This window comes from Orcinus orca, chromosome 3 (assembly GCF_937001465.1).
Source record: "Orcinus orca chromosome 3, mOrcOrc1.1, whole genome shotgun sequence".
NCBI lineage: Eukaryota > Metazoa > Chordata > Mammalia > Artiodactyla > Delphinidae > Orcinus > Orcinus orca.
In genome coordinates this window covers 139,123,258-139,144,906 of record NC_064561.1, presented here as the reverse complement: position 1 = coordinate 139,144,906, position 21,649 = coordinate 139,123,258, and the positions used below count along the sequence as shown (strand labels likewise).

Sequence of the window (21,649 nt, the reverse complement as noted above, 5' to 3'; positions counted from 1 at the left end):
AGCCCACAGAGGTATTAGAACACTGAAATCTACGAACTCATAGCAAGAGAAAATTCAACAGCAACTTGTTACCTAAAATAGAGGTAAATCTGCCATAAGGAAACACAGATGCTAGTGTTATGTTTTAAGTGTGATCACAGGGCTAAGTAGTTCTTAGTGATTTCTGGAATTTCTATAGTTTCCTTGGCTGGGAGAGAAATTGCAAGGCAATGAAAATCTTAAGCCTAATAAAAAATGCTTTCCAATCCTAGCAAGTCAACTCTTGAGGGGCTCTTAAACTTTGTATTAAGAGGAGAAATGTGTAGCTGCATATCACCCTGGGGGCACCTTTACTCCAGAAGGCTCTCCTTCCATCCCTAAGCATGTTCACTTTCTCTGACCTCAGCCCACCAGGACTCTCAAGAACATTCTAGCACCTGAGGTTAGGCTGGTGCTAGAAAACAACCCAGCCAAAGACCAAAACCAAGGATTGACAGTGGGGAACCCATCATTTCAAGATTTCCAACTTTCACTGGAAATCGGAATGTGAGGCCCATATAAATGAGGTAATCCTCTTCTCCCCTTGTTTTACTTGACGGGTTCCTTCAGTTCTCAGCTTCCCCAACCACCCAACTAAAGTACATCTCCAGGACACACACACACACGCACACACACAAACATTTAGTCCTCTGTGTAGTATTCTCTTCACTGCACTTACCATATTGGGAATCATTTTGTTAATTAAACATAATTAAAAATAATTATTTTTACTCAGTAAGATCCATGAAGGGAGGGAAGTACCAATGCCTCCCCAGCGCCTGGCACATAGAAGAGACCAAATATGTATTTGTCTGTATAGAAATTTATAGAAACTACCCTACACGAAACTACAGCAAACTGTCCTAAACAAAAAGCCTGGTTGAACTATTTCTCATAAAAAAGCATTTTATATCTCTATCTTCTTGTGGCATCATTGTAGACTACTATTAAAATGTAACTTACATATGTTTAAGCACAGAACAAAGTAACATATTTCTAAATACTGTAATATTTAGAAAATAATATCTATTTTTAAGAGGGCTATGTCAAAGAAGGCTTCAGGCTAGATTTAGCTGGAAGTGAGGTTGATTTACTCCATATTCATGTAAATTTATTTAATAGAATAATAAGTTTAGATCAAGCAAAGATTTACATGTATTCATCTTCATATTAAACAATAATTAGATTTTACCTAGAGCTGTTATGACATTTTTTTCAGTAAAATTTCCATTATCATTTAACTTGTGAAAGATTATATACATGTCGTATCTTATACCATTTTGTTAAATGGCCAAAATTCTTACAGCCTCAAACAATAACTTGTATCAAAGAGTAACTTGAGTCTAAACTAACATGAAAACTAAGATTAAAACAGAAACAAGAAAACATTATTAGGAGTTTTCCCCTCCTAATCATAATAAGCTGGCTAACACTTATTTGGTTTGCTGTGTGCCCAGCTTTGTGCCAAGCAAGCACTTTCTATGAAGTCTTTCTAGGAACTCCAAGGGTTGTTTTTCCCTGTGTCCAAGATCACCCAGCTTGTAACTGGAGGAGCCTAGTTTTGAACTTGACCTGAGTTCAGGACCCTCCCCATCTCCCCATGACCTATTGTTGGCAATTCCAAACTTCCTCGAGTTTCAGCTCTATGATGCCATATGCTGTGTTTTCCTAGGGTCTAAAGAAATAGAAATACTTTGAATGAAGTAAAGCAGATAAGGTCTCACATCTAAGTGATCTCAAGGTTTAAAACTAGCCATTAACTTTTACATGGAACAAAAAAGAGTAGCTATAAAGCCATTAAGAACGTGACTATCTGGTCTACTCCTCGCGCAGGAAGCTTAAACAGGCTACGTCAAACTTTCTAAGTGTTTTTGATTTCTTTTTGTAAAATGGATAAAGGGTTTCTTAGATACCTGAGAAAAAAAGAACTGACTTTCTCTCAAAGATTCCAGATTAAATATCTTTATATGCAGCATAACTTTCCACCTACCCACCTACCAGTAAAAGCAACTCCAAGTTACTCAGAGTCCCTCTCCAAACCTGTCTTAAGTCACCAGAATTACTTTGAGGGACTGGCCCTTCTTTTCTTTTTTTTTTAACATCTTTATTGGAGTATAATTGCTTTACAATGGTGTGTTAGTTTCTGTCTTATAACAAAGTGAATCAGTTATACATATACATATGTTCCCATATCTCTTCCCTCTTGCGTCTCGGCCCTTATTTTCTAACAATTGATTACTCCTCTTACTCACAACTCATATTTTAAAAGGAATATTTCTTTCTCCCCACCAGTATGGATGAATTTATTCAGGATGCTATCCTGAATCAGAAATCGCTAGGATTGAGACCAAACACTGTAGAAGTTTTCATGGATTGAACTTCCTTTCCCAGCAAACTTTATAGGAAATCACAAGTTCCAACATGAGTTGATATGCAAGGCACTACCTTTGCTTTTATCAGACTACTGAATGTACTCTCTCTTAGCCAGAACAGATTGTCACCCATTTAAAAAGATTGTCCTGAGAGATTTTTTTTTTTCTCTCTTCAAATAGGGTGACATTCCAATTTGGGCACTAAAGAATACAGAAAGTCAGGGACTGGCGGTCCAGTGGTTAAGAATCCACCTTCCAATGCAGGGTACGCGGGTTTGATCCCTGGTCGGGGAACGAAGATCCCACATGCCACGGGGCAACTAAGTCCATGCACTGCAGCTACTGAGCCCTCGCGCTCTGGAGCTCTGGAGCCTGCATGCCACAACTAGAGAGAAGTCCGCGACACAGCCAAAAATAATAAATGAATGAATAAATAAATATTTTAAGAAAGAATACAGAAAGTCAAAGAAGACTTTGAAAGCAATTTTTATTCAGAAATATTTCAGAAAACAATAGGTATTCATTTGGTATTCAATTAAGTCTTGCTTTGAAGGCTAGAGCTTCTTTATGTGAATTTGAAATTTACAGGGTTGGTTATACCTATGCAATATTCAGGAAGCAGCTGAGCGAACATGAAATGCCTTGAGGGATTGGCACCAAGGGAATTTAGTACTTTAAAGATTTGGGGAAGTCCAGGCTTGCATGTATAGGTCTGTAGTCATACTTTACCCATCTCTTGTGTATACATTCACTCACATAAAAATGGCATGAATCATGGAAGCAAACAGGTTTGGTGCTTTGAATAAATTATCTAGTTTATTGAAGTAAATTATCTAAAATGTTGCTCTGTGTATTGGAAATTTATGACTATTAGGGTACGACACAAGGGTGAAATTTAAAAGAATGAACATCTGTGCTTTATACATGAAATTACCAACAGTTTACAAAGGAAGTCAAATCACCAACAGAACAAAACTAGAAGTAGAAAAGAAAAACCAATTTCAAAACTAGTCATTTAAGAAGGGGTGACCAAAGGTATAATGCTGGGAGAAGCAGGAGATTCAAGTGAGAAATTAATTTGTAATTTAATTAAAATCTTATAAATAAACTTTATAAAGTTTATAAACAAAATCTTATAGTTTTTCTGACTACTGGCTAAAGTTTATAAAAGTTATTTATGGAATTGCCCACAATATGTACTGAAAAGTTACAGTATACTAAATGGGGTAAGTTCTAATGTCAGACTGAGTTCAAAACTAGTTAATATACAGCCAGAGCTGTTATAATTGCACAAAAATACCAGTGGTCCAGATTTTTGATGGAAATAATGTAATTATATGGTTCACTGTGAAAGTCTGATAATAATTTGATATTTTGTTGGCAAACAGGTTTTCCATTGTTGTGTGGTCCCCTTGTATGGCAGCTGTAATCACTAGGGGCAAATCCTTTACACTGAACTACAGTGAGACATGAATGGCATTTTCTTCTGATTTCAATATGGAATCTGGTCTTTGACAGTTCTTTCCAAAGCTCCTGTTAGATCCCTATTTGATGACATGACCTTAGTTAGATTAATGCAGTTGAAGCCACGGATTATGCAAGATGTTTAAAGGAATATAACTGCACTCAACCATGGTAACAGTAAAATGAGTTTATTTACAGAGCTGGCAAAGAAGCTAGTAGCAGTCATTTGTGGAAAGGATAAGTTTATTTCCCTTATTAGTGAAATAGAGCCCTCAAACATTTTTCAAAACTTAACTAGGACCTATAAACACTAAAGTCTCCTGGAGATTATCTGTGAAGACACACATTTTGGCAATAAATTAAACTACGTCAAATGTCAATCTGAGTTATTTTTGTTTAAACTTCATTTCTTCCTATTTTTCTGATGCTCCCTTCTCATGTTCTCTTCCTCTATACATTAAAATTCCCTAGTTTATATATTTTCTGTTTGCAAAATTAAAAGCTAAATTCATCTAAATATGAAAGAAATCTGTTGGTTTTAAAACTTATTTAAATAAAATGAACTTAAATATTTAACTTGGCTGACATGGCCTTGTTAGGAGGTGAGTGAATAAACAATTTACTTAGAATGAAAATATCCCTCTAGCTCAGGGAAAATATTTGGTTTAAAAAAAATCAAATATTCCAGATTTATTTCATATAACCCCACCCCAAATTTAAGCAGTGAGGTTTTTAAATTATTCTGCTCACCACGGGATTTTTGACAGCAACTGAGCCACTTTTAAACTATAAATGTACTTTTATCATGAAAGTAAAAAATATACCAGGGATATAGAAAAATGTTAAAGTAGAAATCCTCTGCCCCACAGGAATAGTTTAGAAAGTCACTGGATTGGAAATTTTATGAAGGTGAGGGCTAATACTTCATCAGTGTCTTTCTAAGAGCCATCAGGGTGCCTGGGGTAGAACTGAGTTAATAAACATCGTTAAGTGAAGCAATGAAAAATGCACGATGGACTTCCTTGGTGCGCAGTGGTTAAGAATCCGCCTCCCAATGCAGGGGACATGGGTTTGAGCCCTGGTCCGGGAAGACCTCACATGCTGTGGAGCAACTAAGCCCGTGCACCACAAATACTGAGCCTGAGCTCTAGAGCCTGCAAGGCACAACTACTGAAGCCCGTGCGCCTAGAGCCCGTGCTCCGCAACAAGAGAGGCCATTGCAATGAGAAGCCCATGCACCACAATGAAGAGTAGCCCCTGCTCGCTGCAACTAGAGAAAGCCCGCATGCAGCAACGAAGACCCAACGCAGCCCAAAAAAATAAAATTAATTAATTAATTAAAAAAATAAAGTATTAAAAAAATGCATGTTTACTTTTGCAACTAATAAAAACTACAGAAAGAAAACTCTTCTTTAAGGACTATACATTTTAAGCTATAGAATCAGATTACATGGTCGAGTGTCTAGAAAATGATCTTGTCTGACACTAAAAACAAATCACTTTCTCAATTACTAAGGATTAGGTCTTAATTTCTTAGCATTCCAAAAAATTTAAATCTAGGTGGTAAAGCTAAAAGCAACTTAATAGTGGGAAAAGTGCATAATCCAGGCAGGAATGCTAACCCTGACTTTGGAGGTCAGAGTTCAACTCCATTTGTTAGGGCTCTAGGCCACACTTGGGTCTCTGACTCAGCATCCCAGCTACGGAGTCTGTCTGATGGGACAGCTGTGTTTGGTTTCAAAAGGCTGACAATGAAGCTGGGGTGAGCCTGAAGTGGTGGTCGTGGTCCTCACTCCCAGCAGGTGTCTCAGATGGAGAGACCACTGCATTGATAGAGTTAGAGAAGGTCAGCCACGTCAACTGGCTGATTAACGTGTGCAACACACATCAGCATCTGTACGAGCCATTCACGACTAGTTGATGGTACTGAGATGAGTCACTCAGGCAAGGAGAAGATGTTGAGGAAAACTGGGAAGTGTAGATTCTAGAACAGGAGACTCATGAGGGAATGAGGAAAAGTGTTGAGGCTGGAATTACTAGTGAAAGTGGGAAACTAAGGGTGAAGCCCACAGGAAACAGGCAAACGTCCTCCCCGATCTAATACTTTACAATTCCTTGCCCCAGAGAGTAAATTCTGTCTCCACAACTCACTCAGTACAATCCCTAGCAGAGTGCCATCTATTAAAAGAAAATTAAACATAAAAACAGATTGGAACGTTTTCTTGGTGATGTAAAACCACTCTCTGTTCTCTCTGCTTGCACCAAACAGATGTGGAATGCTGCTGATGGGACGAGCACTGTGCTGGGTGCACAGGTACAAAGATGAATAAACCCAGTCTACCCTACAACCCACTCACAGTCCCAGAGGACAGGCAGGCAAGAAAGCTGACCATTGTTGCAATGCTTCAAGAGCTGTGCTACAGAAATGGACCCAGTCTCCTGAGAACACATAGAAGGGCATTTTCATTCTGAATGGGGAGGCTAGGAAGGCTTCCCAGAAGAAACGTCCATTGAGGGTGAATCTAAGCAACAGAGTTTGCACATGAAATTGTATTCAAATGATTACGGTAAATTGCAAACAGTTTTAAATGCGCATATAGTCCTATATACCAAACTGTGATCTAAGCAATTATCATAAATAATTTTTGCCCTGAATTTATATTTAAAACAAAAGTTTGCTTAATTAACTATACATTAGTGAGAATGAATGAACTACATACAACTACATCAACGTGGGATAAACTCTCAAACATCTATTTGCAGGGGAAAAAAACCCAACCAGCCACAAAAGTAGTATTACAAACTGCATTACTCCTTTTACATAACATTGAAAAGTAGAAAATAGTATTCTGTGCTTTTTGATATCAGGATAGTTGTTATACCTGGTGCTGATGGGCAGTGGCTGAAAGAGGCACAGAGGTGGCTGTAGGGTTACTGGTAGCATTATTTTTAATCTGGATGGTGATTATAAGGGTAGCCACTGATAATCAGAATTACTAATTTGTCTTTCTTTCTTTTTCTGGTTTGCAACATCCAAAAAGAGTTGTTATGGTTTATGATATGCACACGTTTTTCATAGGTGACAAATGACCAAAAACATGTCAAAAATTTCTAAAAAGTATACACGCACATTTGTATCGATGTACAAATCCTGCTTTTGATACAACTTCATTTGCATGCAAATTTAATGGCAGAGTTTAGATATAAAGAACTATGAGATCAGGGCTTCCCTGGTGGCGCAGTGGTTGAGAGTCCGCCTGCCGATGCAGGGGACACAGGTTCGTGCCCCGGTCCGGGAGGATCCCACATGCCGCGGAGCGGCTGGGCCCGTGAGACATGGCCGCTGAGCCTGCGCGTCCGGAGCCTGCGCTCCGCAACGGGAGAGGCCACAACAGTGAGAGGCCCACGTACCGGGAAAAAAAAAAGAATTATGAGATCACCAGGGCCACTTAAATGGCAAACAGCCACACGATGCTCCTCGTCTCTCTGGTGGCATCACCAATTGACGGCAGCACCTTTTCTGAGTCCTAGTGCAGCTCCCAGTACTTTCCTCCATGTGGAGACTACTAACTGACCACAGATGAAAACGATAAGCCACCTTGCTTTTAAACAATGAAGACTGTCTAATTCTTTTGTTATTTACATGAGAAAGACCTTACAGTTAAGGACAAATTTCAATGTATTTCTAGGTCAGGGTAAAATTTCACCCCTATGTATGTAAAATGATTTTCCCAATTACAATCACACCTTTATAAAGGCATGTTTGCTAACAGCAGGTTTGCTGCTTTCCGTCTTTTACATTACCATGGAAACACTGATTCATATACAATTAGATGCAATTTTAACAAAAGGACTCAGATAAATAATTAGGAATATTTTTTCCAAGCAGAGATTCAGGGAATCTTTAGTGACCCAGGTTTTTCCCTCAAGGTGGTTAACTGCACCCTCAATCACACTTTTTAACCCAATGTACAGTTGTTAATTATAACCAAGTAATACTTTTACCCATTTTTATTGGTAACTACTCATAATAAAATAAGTAGATACCAGAGACAATGGAATACTAATTAACTGCTCTCACGAAACCACTGGACTCACTACATTTCTAGCCTCTATGCTCTTCAGCTCATCCTGAAGCAATCATACTCTGGGCCATAGAAACAGATCTTCTAACCAGATCCCTTTTTTGCCTGTTGTCTTTCTAGAATCAGATGGAGAAAGAGGCTTAAGACCTTTTTTGCTATGCTAGGATGGCAGGATAAACTAAATAGGAGTCCTACCCAGTCTGGGATCTGCTTCAGGAGGAGTAGAAGCAGGCTACAGAGGTTAACAATCTGTGAATTAGGAGATAACAATCTATGAATTACACAACCCAGAATGCATGTCAGGACAAGAGGAGCAAGGGATCTAGAGAGGTAGGGAAGGCCTGGCAGTGAGATAGAGTAACACAGAACCACCAGGAGGCCCCAAGTAGGAAGGTTACATGGAGAAAGTCTTTACACAGATGCATCTACGGATGAAGTCCAGGCTCCCAGACATTCCTGTGAGATTAACCCCTTGCCTGGACTGCTGCCCTAGAGGATTCTGACCAATTTTTAAATAACTAGATCAGAGGCATTTTAGCTTTCAACTGATTACTTCTTATTGTGCCACCTTCTCTATGTAGTTTACTTCTTTGATCCACCCACCTGAATAGAAGTAAATCTTCTTTGAATCACGGCGTGAATGGGATTTATCCAGAACACCTAGCTTCTGAATAAGTGCTCCGTTTGAGGTGTGCCCAAGAAGACTGCCTTATGGAAAAGAAGCTCTTATAGACTGAATCAGTTTCACACTTACAGTTCTTGACTATTCAGAAAGTACCACTAATATACAAACTTGAAAAATGCGTAATACAAGCTAACATTTCCTGGTACTCACGAGGAATCAGCTACTGTGCTAAGGACTTTAATTAATTTTAATTGAGTTAACTTATTTGACATATTAACATATATATCATTACTAAAGGTAACATTTAATAATTTTAAAAAGCATGTGAATCCATGAAATTCTCTTATTTACCACGCAACATTGGGCAAGCAAGTCTGCCTCACTAACCTATAAAATGAGGAATGATAAGAATGGGTGCCTCACAGGATTTATGATGGGGACTTCATGGGATAATTCTTGTCAAATGCACAGCCTGGTACCTGCCACACAGAAGCACTTAGTAAATAACAATTACCACGATTTTTATTTCTGTGAAGACTATATTAGGAGAACAGAGAGGAGTGAAGTTACAATTTCAAGACATGGATTTTAGCAACTTAATTAGCTATGTGGCTTCCAAAAAATGTAGTGATCAGAGTTCAGTTATCTGGGCAGGACTTTGGTCAAAGCACTGTCTTAAATTTCCTTCAGGAGATCGCTGAGGTCTCATCTGCCGTACCTCTCCGTACATATTCCTCCAATCCAATTTTTTGAGAAGTTATGACAGAATTATCATGGTGTTAGCTAACTTTACAAATATAAGTTTAAGAATTACATTAAAATCCCATACAAATTACAAATAGAAATGCTTTCACACATTTGGCTGACAAAGTTTTAGCTCTCTATTTCACCTCAAACTTCACGTTTGTTTTTAGAAAATATTTCTCCAACAAAATCTGTTGCCACAAAATCATTGACATTGTTTCTAACCATTTTTCTTGACCCTACTTGACTAGAAATGTTAAGCAAAACTTGTCCACTTCCAAAATATGGTCAGGGGTGGGAATTAGATTCTAGGTTATTCTCTGTAGTCCCATTCATTTCCAAGATTTTATGGTTCTAATCATTGGTCCAGTGCCAGAGAGGAAGACAGTGCAATTTATAGTCTGACCAGGGGGAGAGGGTCAATAAATTGAACGCATCAGCAACTAGCGAGATCTCTAGAGAACGAATCTGGGTCAAAGTCCACTTTCTACTTCTCCATCCATCTCTATGGTCCATGGTGGAAGGCTTGTGTGCAAATCTTGAGAAAGAAGGCAGAAAAATACAAAGATATTTGTTCTTGAGTTGCACATGGTTAAAAGGAGAAACTTGAACAATCTAGGATAGGAAGGAAAGGTATAAAGCAGCAGCCTACTGACCACTTTTGGAATGCCAGGAGGCAGAACCATGGGCGGCCAAAGCAGTGGAGATAGTGGGGAAAAGCAAATAAAACAAGAACAACAACAACAACAAATGTGGGATTTAGAATTAGACCATGTTTCCTTCAGCACTGCTATTTAAATACAAGTTTTGTCTCATATAGTTGTTATGAAGACATAATGAGCTACATCATGTACAGCACCAAGTCCAGTGTCTGACAAACAGTAGGTGCTCAATATTGTACAGCTGTCCTCATTACAATGGTCACCACTCCAATTACCACTATAGACTTAGGAGCTGCTGTCCTAGCTAGCTGGTGATCTAGCTGCCAATCAGTTACAAAGCTGTATCAGATGAAATATTATAGCAGTGGCTGTCTGTATGCCAGAATGCCATTGGTTAAAAGTTGACACATTCTGCAGGAATTTATCCTAACTAAAATAGTATCGGTCATATAAATCCCTTGACACAAAGAAGAAATTTTGTACCACACTGCAGTGGAATGAAATCATAAATGTTAGGAATTATTATTTTCTGTATTGCATATATACATGAATATTTCATACGTATTCATTTTAGAAAGTTGAATTTCTTAACTTGAATGTATTTTAAACAGGACAGAGAATTAGGCACAATGGGAGGCTTGAAAACAATTACATATTGAAACTATGTTTTATGAAACCTTTCTTTTAACAGGTCACACTGGTGCCATCTCTACAATTCAGAATGAATATTTTGCAATATAAAATGAAAAAAGACCATGAAGTCACTTACTAGCAGTTTTCAAATATCATAAAGGAGAATCTACTTATCTACTGATTCACTACCCCTGATAACTAGGAAGAAATAGGTTAAAATTTAAGCAAGGGAGACTAGTATTAGATATAAACAAAATGTCAGAACTGTGCAGGTTTTAAAACATCAGCACTTTTCCAGTAGGGAAGCTTTGGAAGCTGTAATCCTGGTGTGCATATATTCTACGCCTAGTTTCTAGTTTTTTAATTTCTTGTTTTCCCTCACCTAACCGAGAAATGGAAAGACTTGAAGTTGACTTTCTGTATCCTTTGGCAGAAGTTCTTAGTGCTGAGATGAGGGGGAGAAACCCCCCCCCCAAAAAACAAACAAGAAAACCCCACTACCCCATTCGAGTTCATTATTGGAGCTTTTGCCAGAAGGTGGCAGTGTAATTAAACAGGGCAGGGTGCCAGATGGTGGATGTCTGGTTCAAAATGGGATGGGGTTCTTCCGGCCTCCCCTCTGACCATCCCTCTTACTTCTCTAACCATTTCTTCAGCTCTTTCCCACAATCTTTCCCTTATTGTTTCTCACTTTTCTCTGAAGAGCAACTTAGCTTAGCTTCCCCATTTCACACCCTCACGCATCACCCAGGATGCTCCTAGGAGAGCCAACCCCCACGGAAGGCTGAAGGTAGATAATGAACATATATCATTCATACCTCCCCTGTTATGCTAAGAGCTGCATCCATAGGTTCTGGACTTCTACCTATTCTCCATCCTTCTGAAGGACTTCCGAGTTTAGGCCAAACTTGACCACAGAGCAAGGCATTTAGAGAGCTGAGACACATCACAGGCATGGCCTCCCATTAGTTATGTTTATGTGGTTACACTTAATAGTACCTTATCCAGGCTCACTGTCTTTGGTCTTTGTGCCTCTGTGATACCCCAGGCTTCCTGTAGGCTCGGATCCCTGGAGAGACTTGGTGCTTTTGGCTAGAGCATACTTTACTTCTACTATCCATTTTCTAATATATCTTCTCAAGAGACAAAACACCTCTGTTTTATCTCTTGAGAAGTTGGATAATCTCTGGAGGAGCTCCGTTAAAAATCTACGTTGGCTTTTCATTAAGACTGTGCTTTCTTTCTGACTATATTCTTCACCAACCTAGTTAATAGCAACCAGGTCCCATTCTTGTTACCTTTATCCAGGCTTTTGCAATTCTATATGTTTAGTATTTCTATTATTCAGAATATTTATACATATCTCTCAGGCATCTTTCCCTAAGGAAAATCTCCTTGAACCTCTTCAGCTTCATATTAGAATCTACTTTACTCAATCTTGCTAGTGACAGTTGGATGGATCCATGACTAACTACTCCTATACCCATGATTGCGTTCATATCTTCACTCCTTCTGATAAAATTCACTACATGATTGGAATGACTGACAGAGGGACTAATAAGACCTTATTAGGTAAAAACCTATGCTGAAAGGCAGGTTTTAGTGATGGGGCAAACACCATGGTGTTGGGGAAGAAAAGAGTAGAGTTACAGGTCGGAGTAAGTGTTGCTGCACAGGTAACCACAGCCGGTTCTATTCATGTGGAGGCTATAGATTGCAGTGTAGCTAAGGAGAGTGCTGCACAGGGCAATTTAACCTATGACCTTTAGTCACCAGTGACATGATAGAAAAAGTGGTTGAAAACCCCATTTTGTCAGTACCCAAACTAAAGAAACACCTTTCTTCTAAACAATTCAATACCAATTCAGCATTTCTTTATCAACTGCTATGCTGTATTCCTGACGTCCACTATCTGTATATGTAATAAACAAATATTTTCCCACCCAAAACAAGTTTAAAATAGATTTGTAAAAAATAAGATGCTAAATAAAATGAGTGGATCTTAACTATAACTCTTCTGTGATTTCCCAGAAATGAGAATTTTCCCCTAATGTTAAAGTCTTTCAAGTCTTTGAACTGTTGTTATTTGAACTTCCCAGGAAGTTTAATTACCAGCAAGTTTATCCCAGTCCACAAAGGGATATGGAAAACACAAATGACTCTCCAGTGGCAGTGTAGCACTACAGAAAGTAGAACTATAAAGGATCATAGTAGTTTATTTGCAAAGTGGTTTTCAAAAAAGCTCTTTAAAGGTACTGCAAGGGTGGGGAGTAAAGGTGCTAGCTCAGTGGTTGTTTTATTGTTGTATGTATGTTTATAGATTTTTACTTATGTATACCATACATATATACTTTAAAAAATTTATCTCTATATACCAAATATAAACATACAATTTTAAATGTTTTGTACACATTTCCTTATTTATATTAGCATATCATTTGTAAAAAGTGTTCATTGAAAATACATGTTTGAAATTCACTGATCTAGCTTATTCCCTTTATTTGACAGGTGAGTAAACCTGGCTATAGAGGGACTAGGTGGCTTCTCCAGGGACACAAAGCAAGTTAGACGTAGAGTGGACAAACGGCTTTCTCAGAGAATTTCACAATTCATGACTTTAAAGAGTAAACCTATCTGTGATCCACTCTGTGCTTCCCTGGCATTAAAACATTTTTTATGTCTTAAATTATATTCAAGGTATCTTAACCACTTCTCTTCAAAGCTGTTTATCTCTAGGTGTATTATATACCAGATATGATACAAACTTAGGTAATAGGATCAAAAAAGTTTATTGCAGGTTCAAAACTCTGAACCAATCTTGAAAATAGTCACTTCCCTAAGCCAAGTCAGTGCATACTGAACAGGCAGAAAGTATGCAAATTCCATTTGTCTTCCCATTTACAAAAGCCTGTAAGATAAAAGATGTAAAAAGAAGATTTTGTACCTTTTTCAAAGCTGACTTAAAACAGTATGAAACTTCATACGAAGCCTGAGACATAGTACTTGTTTCTTACCTGAAGCCTTACAGAGCTTGGAGAGAACAAAGTAAAACTTGCTAATGTCATTGGAAAGATGATCTATCTATTCAGAACTGAGAAGCACTGACTTTTGCTTCTTATTTCTCTTTAATAGGGAAGAGAGAACCTTCTTTTCTACCAGTAGAAAATAATTACAAAAGTTTTTCAAATAGTCATTTTTCAATGCCCAACATCAGCCTTAAACTTTGTAGGCTATCATACCTATCAAAAGACAACTTCCAATTTACTACTTTAATAGCCCAATATCTAACCAAATATTTTAGTGCATTTAGATATAGTCACAAGATGAATAATTTTACAGTCATTAAAAATGATAGTTAGATAGACAGCAGAGGGAGGCAACATGCTGAAATAAAAAGAGCACTGCTAATCTTGAGAATGAAAGAAGGAACTGGAGGAATCAGGCTCCCTGACTTCAGACTATACTACAAAGCTACAGTTATCAAGACGGTATGGTACTGGCACAAAAACAGAAAGATAGATCAATGGAACAGGATAGAAAGCCCAGAGATAAACCCATGCACATATGGACACCTTATCTTTGATAAAGGTGGCAGTAATGTACAGTGGAGAAAGGACAGCCTCTTCAATAAGTGGTGCTGGGAAAACTGGACAGGTACATGTAAAAGTATGAGATTAGATCACTCCCTAACACCATACACGAAAATAAGCTCAAAATGGATTAAAGACCTAAATGTAAGGCCAGAAACTATCAAACTCTTAGAGGAAAACATAGGCAGAACACTCTATGTCATAAATCACAGCAAGATCCTTTCTGACCCACCTCCTAGAGTAATGGAAATAAAAACAAAAATAAACAAATGGGACCTAATGAAACTTCAAAGCTTTTGCACAGCAAAGGAAACCATAAACAAGACCAAAAGACAACCCTCAGAATGGGAGAAAATATTTGCAAATGAAGCAACCAACAAAGGATTAATCTCCAAAATTTACAAGCAACTCATGCAGCTCAATAACAAAAAAACAAACAACCCAATCCAAAAATGGGCAGAAGACCTAAATAGACATTTCTCCAAAGAAGATATACAGACTGCCAACAAACACATGAAAGAATGCTCAACATCATTCATCATTAGAGAAATGCAAATCAAAACTACAATGAGATATCATCTCACACCAGTCAGAATGGCCATCATCAAAAAATCTAGAAACAATAAATGCTGGAGAGGGTGTGGAGAAAAGGGAACACTCTTGCACTGATGGTGGGAATGTGAATTGGTTCAGCCACTATGGAGAACAGTATGGAGGTTCCTTAAAAAACTACAAACAGAACTACCATATGACCCAGCAATCCCACTACTGGGCATATACCCTGAGAAAACCAAAATTCAAAAAGAGTCATGTACCAAAATGTTCATTGCAGCTCTATTTACAATAGCCCGGAGATGGAAACAACCTAAGTGCCCATCATTGGATGAATGGATAAAGAAGATGTGGCACATATATACAATGGAATATTACTCAGCCATAAAAAGAAACGAAATTGAGCTATTTGTAATGAGGTGGATAGACCTAGAGTCTGTCATACACAGTGAAGTAAGTCAGAAAGAAAAAGACAAATACTGTATGCTAACACATATATATGGAATTTAAGAAAAAAAAATGTCATGAAGAACCTAGGGGTAAGGCAGGAATAAAGACGCAGACCTCCTAGAGAACGGACTTGAGGTTATGGGGAGGGGGAAGGGTGAGCTGTGACAGGGCGAGAGAGAGTCATGGGCATATACACACTAACAAACGTAGTAAGGTAGATAGCTAGTGGGAAGCAGCCATATGGCACAGGGATATTGGCTCGGTGCTTTGTGACAGCCTGGAGGGGTGGGATAGGGAGGGTGGGAGGGAGGGAGACGCAAGAGGGAAGACATATGGGAACATATGTTTATGTATGACTGATTCACTTTGTTATAAAGCAGAAACTAACACACCATTGTAAAGCAATTATACCCCAATAAAGATGTTAAAAAAAAAAAAAAAAAGAGCACTGCTTCTGAAGTAGACTGACTTGGGTTCAATCCCAGCCCTCCCTGGCAGTTAAGTTATTCCCTGTTCAAGTTATTTTATCACTTAGGTTCATTTCTTCATCTGTAAAATATGGGTTAACAACTCCTTCCCTTCAATTTTGTTATAAGGACTAAACAAGATACTGTATGTAAAATTCTCTACAGAGTCCACATTCACAAGGGATACTCAATAAAATGAAAGCTAGAAGTATTATTATTACAAAAGTACACGCTGACATGTAAATGAAGAAGCAGAGCACAGAATTTACAACTGTTCAAGATATGTAAGTTAAGTGAAAAATGAGAATAGTTGAGGATGGGATAGTGGGGGTTATAAGTAATTTTCCCTCCAAAATATTATTGTTGTTACATCTTTTTATTCTCAATTAGAAAACTAGTAGTTGTAGTCTACTCAAATACTCTTACTATGATCATGAGGCCAAAATAAGAATTCTCAGCCAGCCCAAACTTTTATAACCTTAGGAGGAGAGAGTTAATAGAAAAGAGAAATCATTTATTGATCTGAGAAGCAATGTTATTCAGAAAATCACATCTGTACAGTATTGGAATGCTTATCTGCCATACCTTAGACACTGAGCAAATTGTTGTTTACCAGATATACAGACATCTACACATATAAAGATGTGCTACAGGGAGATCAGCTCGGTGCTTTGTGACCACCTAGAGGAGTGGGGTAGGGAGGGTGGGAAGGAGACACAAGAGGGAGGAGATATGGGGATATATGTATATGTATAGCTGATTCACTTTGTTATACAGCAGAAACTAACACACCATTGTAAAGCAATTATACTCCAATAAAGGTGTTAAAAAAAAAGATGTGCTAAAAGCTACCTAGTATATATTCTTGTTATATAATACTTTAAATTTATATATATTTACAATATTATATAATCAGGAAACAGATTAATTTCAGGATTATTTTAATCTTATTTTTGGAAATTAATAGAATTTTAACTATAAGTAAGGTGTGTTTTTTAAGTAGATGAATTAAGAGGAAGGGTATATAATATCATTAGGAGTTTGCCATGTAATCTCCTAATCAGATGTATACGTATACACATACACATGTATATTTCCTCTATACACCTGATGTATAATCTATGTAGATTCTACTATTTAAAAATATAAATAAATAAATGTGTGCATAGAATTTGAATGATAAAAGGGATAATAAAACAGTTAAACTAATTACAGCAATTACAATCTCAGGTCAAATGATTTAGAGGTAGCAGTGATATACCTAAACAGTCATATTATTAATAAGACAGATGTAAGATTAATAACTGGGAGTTTCCGTAGTGTGCCATTAGGAATCATCAGCATAAAGAGAGACATTTATTTCTTACATAAACACCATTCTGACCCAAACACTATGCAAACTATTTAAAATTAAATGGAACAATATACACATTCATAAATCAATATTTTTAAAAATATACTTTGAATTGTGGCCCTATTTATCTATGATGATACCGTTTATAATTTAGAATAATAAAATAGAACAGTTGTGGATTAAAACAGACCATGACACTCTCGGAGGAGTAAAGGATGTCAATGTTACTAGACTCCTGAAATGAACTAACTGTTACTGATTGATTGAACCCTGAATTTGGAAATGTCTCCCGGCATTTTAGGCACAAATAAGAAATAGGTTGGTTAAATACTACTTATTCACATATAAGAGGATAGAAATCACAGGTGGATTTTATAAATTCTGATCACCCATTTATATTAGAGATTTACATTAGCTATGGTAACTAATAGAAGGTTTCTAAGTATTTCCCAGTATTTATTACTTGGTGTAAAAGAGCCATACGAATTTGTTTGCAGATGCAACCTTTTCTTTAAATAAACTCAGGGAGGAATTTATTGCACATATTTATTTAAAAGATCACAAGTGATATGAGATGAAATCTGCATCTATAGTTTATTAAAACTCACAGAAATACCACTGAAGGGACAACTCTTGATTCTAGTCCCCTATAAAACACTAGTACAATAACAGCAAATGATAACCCAATCACATAAATGTGGACTGAATTCCTTATGCAAATAACGTAAGTATTTATTTGTGTATTTGCCTGCTCACATAATTATATGTAATACATTTTACCTGCCTGCTTCCATTCTATCCCCAACACCTGCCTTCAATCATTGCTTTTAATTCTCCTGTCTGAAGGATTATTTCCATTTCAAAAAGTGAGTTTATTTATTTATTTACAATCAATCACTAAGATAAACAAAGTAAAATTAACCTCTGAAACAGCCATAAAAGCATTTTTGTAAATAACTATTTTAGACACAAAAATTACTTTATTGAGAAACTATTCCTTAAGGACCATGTGTGTATGACCACATCAAACAATATTGAGGAAACAGTAGAATTAAATATTGCAATAAATTGAAATTAACATACTTTTTGTTAGGATGAAAACACTAAAATTACCAAAAAACATAATTATCAGGGAACACTATACTAACAAAATAAAACGTAGGAGATTCCTGAATGATAAGCAACTTGATATACATTTAGTCAGAGTTAAATTCAAGTTGGTTCATATGATTAAAATATATGACGTTATTAATTACACTAACACACATGTGCTAAAAGCCAAGGTACTACTTTTAAAGACCATGACAAAGACTGTCAACTACCAGCCTGCTTGCATCAGGCAAGAAAGATAAGAAAACACACAGCCTGATCAGGCAGTGAAAAACGACAAGTTTTCATTTTCTAAACTCCCAACGTTTTTTGCAAGTTTCCTTCCTCTTCTAAAAATTGTCACCAGATGAATTGCTATGGTCCACGTGGAGTTAAAAAAAAAAGTGTGAGCGCCACTGTTTTTAAAACAGACAAAATCAGGCACAAAATAGAGAATGAAAGTGTCACCAACAGTGTGCTCTTTCTTACAAAGCCTTAACATCACACTTAACTCTTGAAGCTCTGAGTCAGCAATTACTAAATACTCCACTATTACGTCAATCTTAAAAGGAAAGAAGGGGAGAAGCAGGAGAGAAAAGCACGTTACCACACTCCCTCCGAAGTCCTCAGGGAACTTGTAGACCGGGATCTTGGCTTCATAACAATGCTCATTTTGGAGGAAAAAAAAAAAGAAAAAATCTTCAAGTATTCTGATTAATACATTTCAGCTGTATTTTGAAAAAGATGGCTTGAAATATACTCCATTTCCAAAGGAGGTTGTTTGAAGAAATCCAAATTTCCCGGAGTCCAACTCCTGCCTCCAGTCCAGAACTGAGGGAGGCTTCTAAGACATAGGAGCTTTTTCCTCTTTCATACCGAATTTACGCCAGCACCGGGCTGTTCTTAAGTGACAGTTTGTTTTCTGTTTTGCATTGCCAAGGGAGGAACTGGATTTTGAATCTATTCTTCATCTGGTCACAAGGGCAACCAACACAGTGAAAGAGCCACTTGATCGCATCCTTTTTACAATTCCGCAATAAAAGGTTTAAAGGTTTCTGACACTCTAAAAGTGCTCAGGTAGAGAGAAAGGAAACGAAAATGACCGCGAGGTACAGTAACACCACAGAGCTGTCAGTGAAGTTCCATTTCAGGGCGACCACAGGAAAACACTCTTCTCCGGGGGGAGCCAATAAGTCATGGAGGGAACAAAGCTCTCCACACTTGAGCTGGGCTCGCTGCTGTACCTGTGAACGTAATTTCCGTTGTGTCCCCTGCTTAGAATCTGACTCCAAGCCTTTGTGAATGAGAACTATCATTCAATCTCACCAGGCAGAAACTATTCCTCAAGGGCTGTATGACGTCTGTAGGAAGGCAGTTCAAAACATCGCAGGGAAGTGAGAGGGGGAAAAAAAAAAGACCTGGCGCCCAGCCAGCCTCGTCAATTGCTGAAACTTATAAAGCTTCGCTGCAGATCAGCACCAGAGACCTGGAGTGTAAACCAGCCAAGCAGGCAGAAGACATCTCAAAATTTATAAATCCATTTCCTCGTCTGGGCAATGAGGTGTCTGTGTTATTCAGGGTAAGATTCCCTGAGCACCTTCATAAGGAACACACCCCTTTTCCACAGACTTGTTTATCCTCCCTCAAAAAAAAAAAAAAATCATTTTCTCAAAGTCTGGCACTGAAAACTAAAATTTCTAGTCAAAAGCAAAGTTGAGAGGACTTGGGGAACTTAGCAGCTGTTCATGTTGAGCCCATTTAATGAAATGTCACGCTTTGGGTTTGGTTGTAGAGACACAAACTGCCTCTTAAAAATCCAACAGAACGTAGCAGGCAACGTTGCATCAGGTCATGCTGTGATGTTTAAACTGAAAAATCTAATGAATTTCTGCTGGACAAGTGGCTACATGTACTGAGGCTGTTTTCTTGCACAATGTTTTCTAAACCTTATTTCATTTTGAAAATCATATGCAAATTTCATTGATTTATATATACCAAGACTCTGTGTTTGCAAATTCCTAACAGTCCTTCAGTAAGGAATGAAGCTTATATCATATCACCTCAACATCTCTTATTGTGAAGACTAATCCCTGCCCCACCTCCTACATTTGAAATAAAAACTTTTCTATTATAGTAAACATAATTAAACCTACCCATTTTGAAAACAAACTTATGGTTACCAAAGGGGAAACGTTGGGGAGAGGGATAAATTAGGAGCTTGGGATTAACATATACATACTACTGTATATAAATAGATAACCAACAAGGACCTAACTGTAGAGCACAGGGAACTCTACTCAATATTCTGTAATAATTTATATGGGATAAGAATCTGAAAAAGACTAAATATGTATATGTATAACTGAATCACTTTGCTGTACACCTGAAACTAGCATGACATTGCAAATCAGCTATACTCCAATAAAAATTTTAAAAACACACAAAAAACAAACAAACAAAACAATTCAAATTGCTTCTAAGAGAAGAGGATTTGACCTCCCTCCCCATCCCTCTAAACATCTGCACCGAGGATATATATTTCTCTGGGTGTGCCAACTTCAGTTATTTTGGATGTGAACTATCACGTGAAAAATAATTTAAGCATTCTGATTTCTTAAGTGACATTAGTTAGTACGTTGGTTCTCTAGTCTGACGTGAACTTGGTATTTATTTAGCATTTGCAGGCAGGATGTTTTAGCGCAATTGTGACCCACCCAAAGGACTTGGAAAATTAATGTAGTAAGGCATCCCGCCAGACCTCTAGCTGCTCATTACAACAAACACTTCAGCTCCTCCCCTGGTCACACTTCAAGGTGCATTTATTATTTAGTCTCCTCTGAGTGACCCTCAGGACTCTTCAGGTAAATACCAATAAATTGCTTGACATATAGTTATCTCCTTAAGCTTTTCAGTTTTCCTATGACTATTCAGGGGCCTTCATGGATTCTTGGCTCTGTTCCGTGTTTAACATGTTGCTGCCACTTTAAGGCAGGTTAACCAATCACATCTTTTCAGAAATTCAAAAGAAAGCTGAGGGAACTACTCAGGGGGCTTACAAAAAGAGGTTTATCTTTTTTTCTTGGAATTTTAATGTGGGGGAAAAAAAAAACCCAGACTGAGTAAAAGTAACCAACTACTATTACTTATTTGAAGCACTGTTCTCTATCATGCAAGGTCCAGCAAATATCTCCTGTCATTTCAGAAAGAAAATGACAGTGATCACAAAATGTAATGTCTGAATGTTGTGTGTTAAACTCTCCTGAAATAGTCAGTCCTGTGCTCCCCCATCCACCAGAAGGCTCTCTGTCCCAGTGAGATTACTTAGCTCACCGGCACTCCCTTCCCTGTCACAAACACATCTTTAACCTCTTTAGGTTAGTGCTGTCCTGTGTGCTGCTCAATGTTACACGTATTCCGAGAATCTATCTCTGAAAATCCTAGCCCACTTGTTGGGTATCTCCTAAACACTGTGTAATAGTCCCTTAATGACTAATATATCATCCCTGTGCCCAAAGAAACTGAGTTTAAGTAGTGGGAAATCTGA

At 37.6% G+C, this 21,649-nt stretch overlaps 1 protein-coding gene across 9 annotated transcripts in view; it reads right to left on the bottom strand.

Annotated features, from left to right (window-relative positions):
• Positions 1 to 21,649, bottom strand: part of PDE4D (phosphodiesterase 4D) — a 1,454,760-nt gene that overhangs the window by 271,103 nt on the left and 1,162,008 nt on the right. The window contains exon 1 of one of the 9 annotated variants that reach the window (XM_004275175.4): positions 18,713 to 19,900. The exons of the other annotated variants lie outside the window; for them this stretch is intronic. Coding sequence (XP_004275223.1) covers positions 18,713 to 18,777 — 65 coding nt within the window. The 5' untranslated portion in view covers positions 18,778 to 19,900. Of the gene's footprint in view, positions 1 to 18,712; positions 19,901 to 21,649 lie in introns of those variants that run through there. 9 annotated transcript variants of the gene reach the window in all.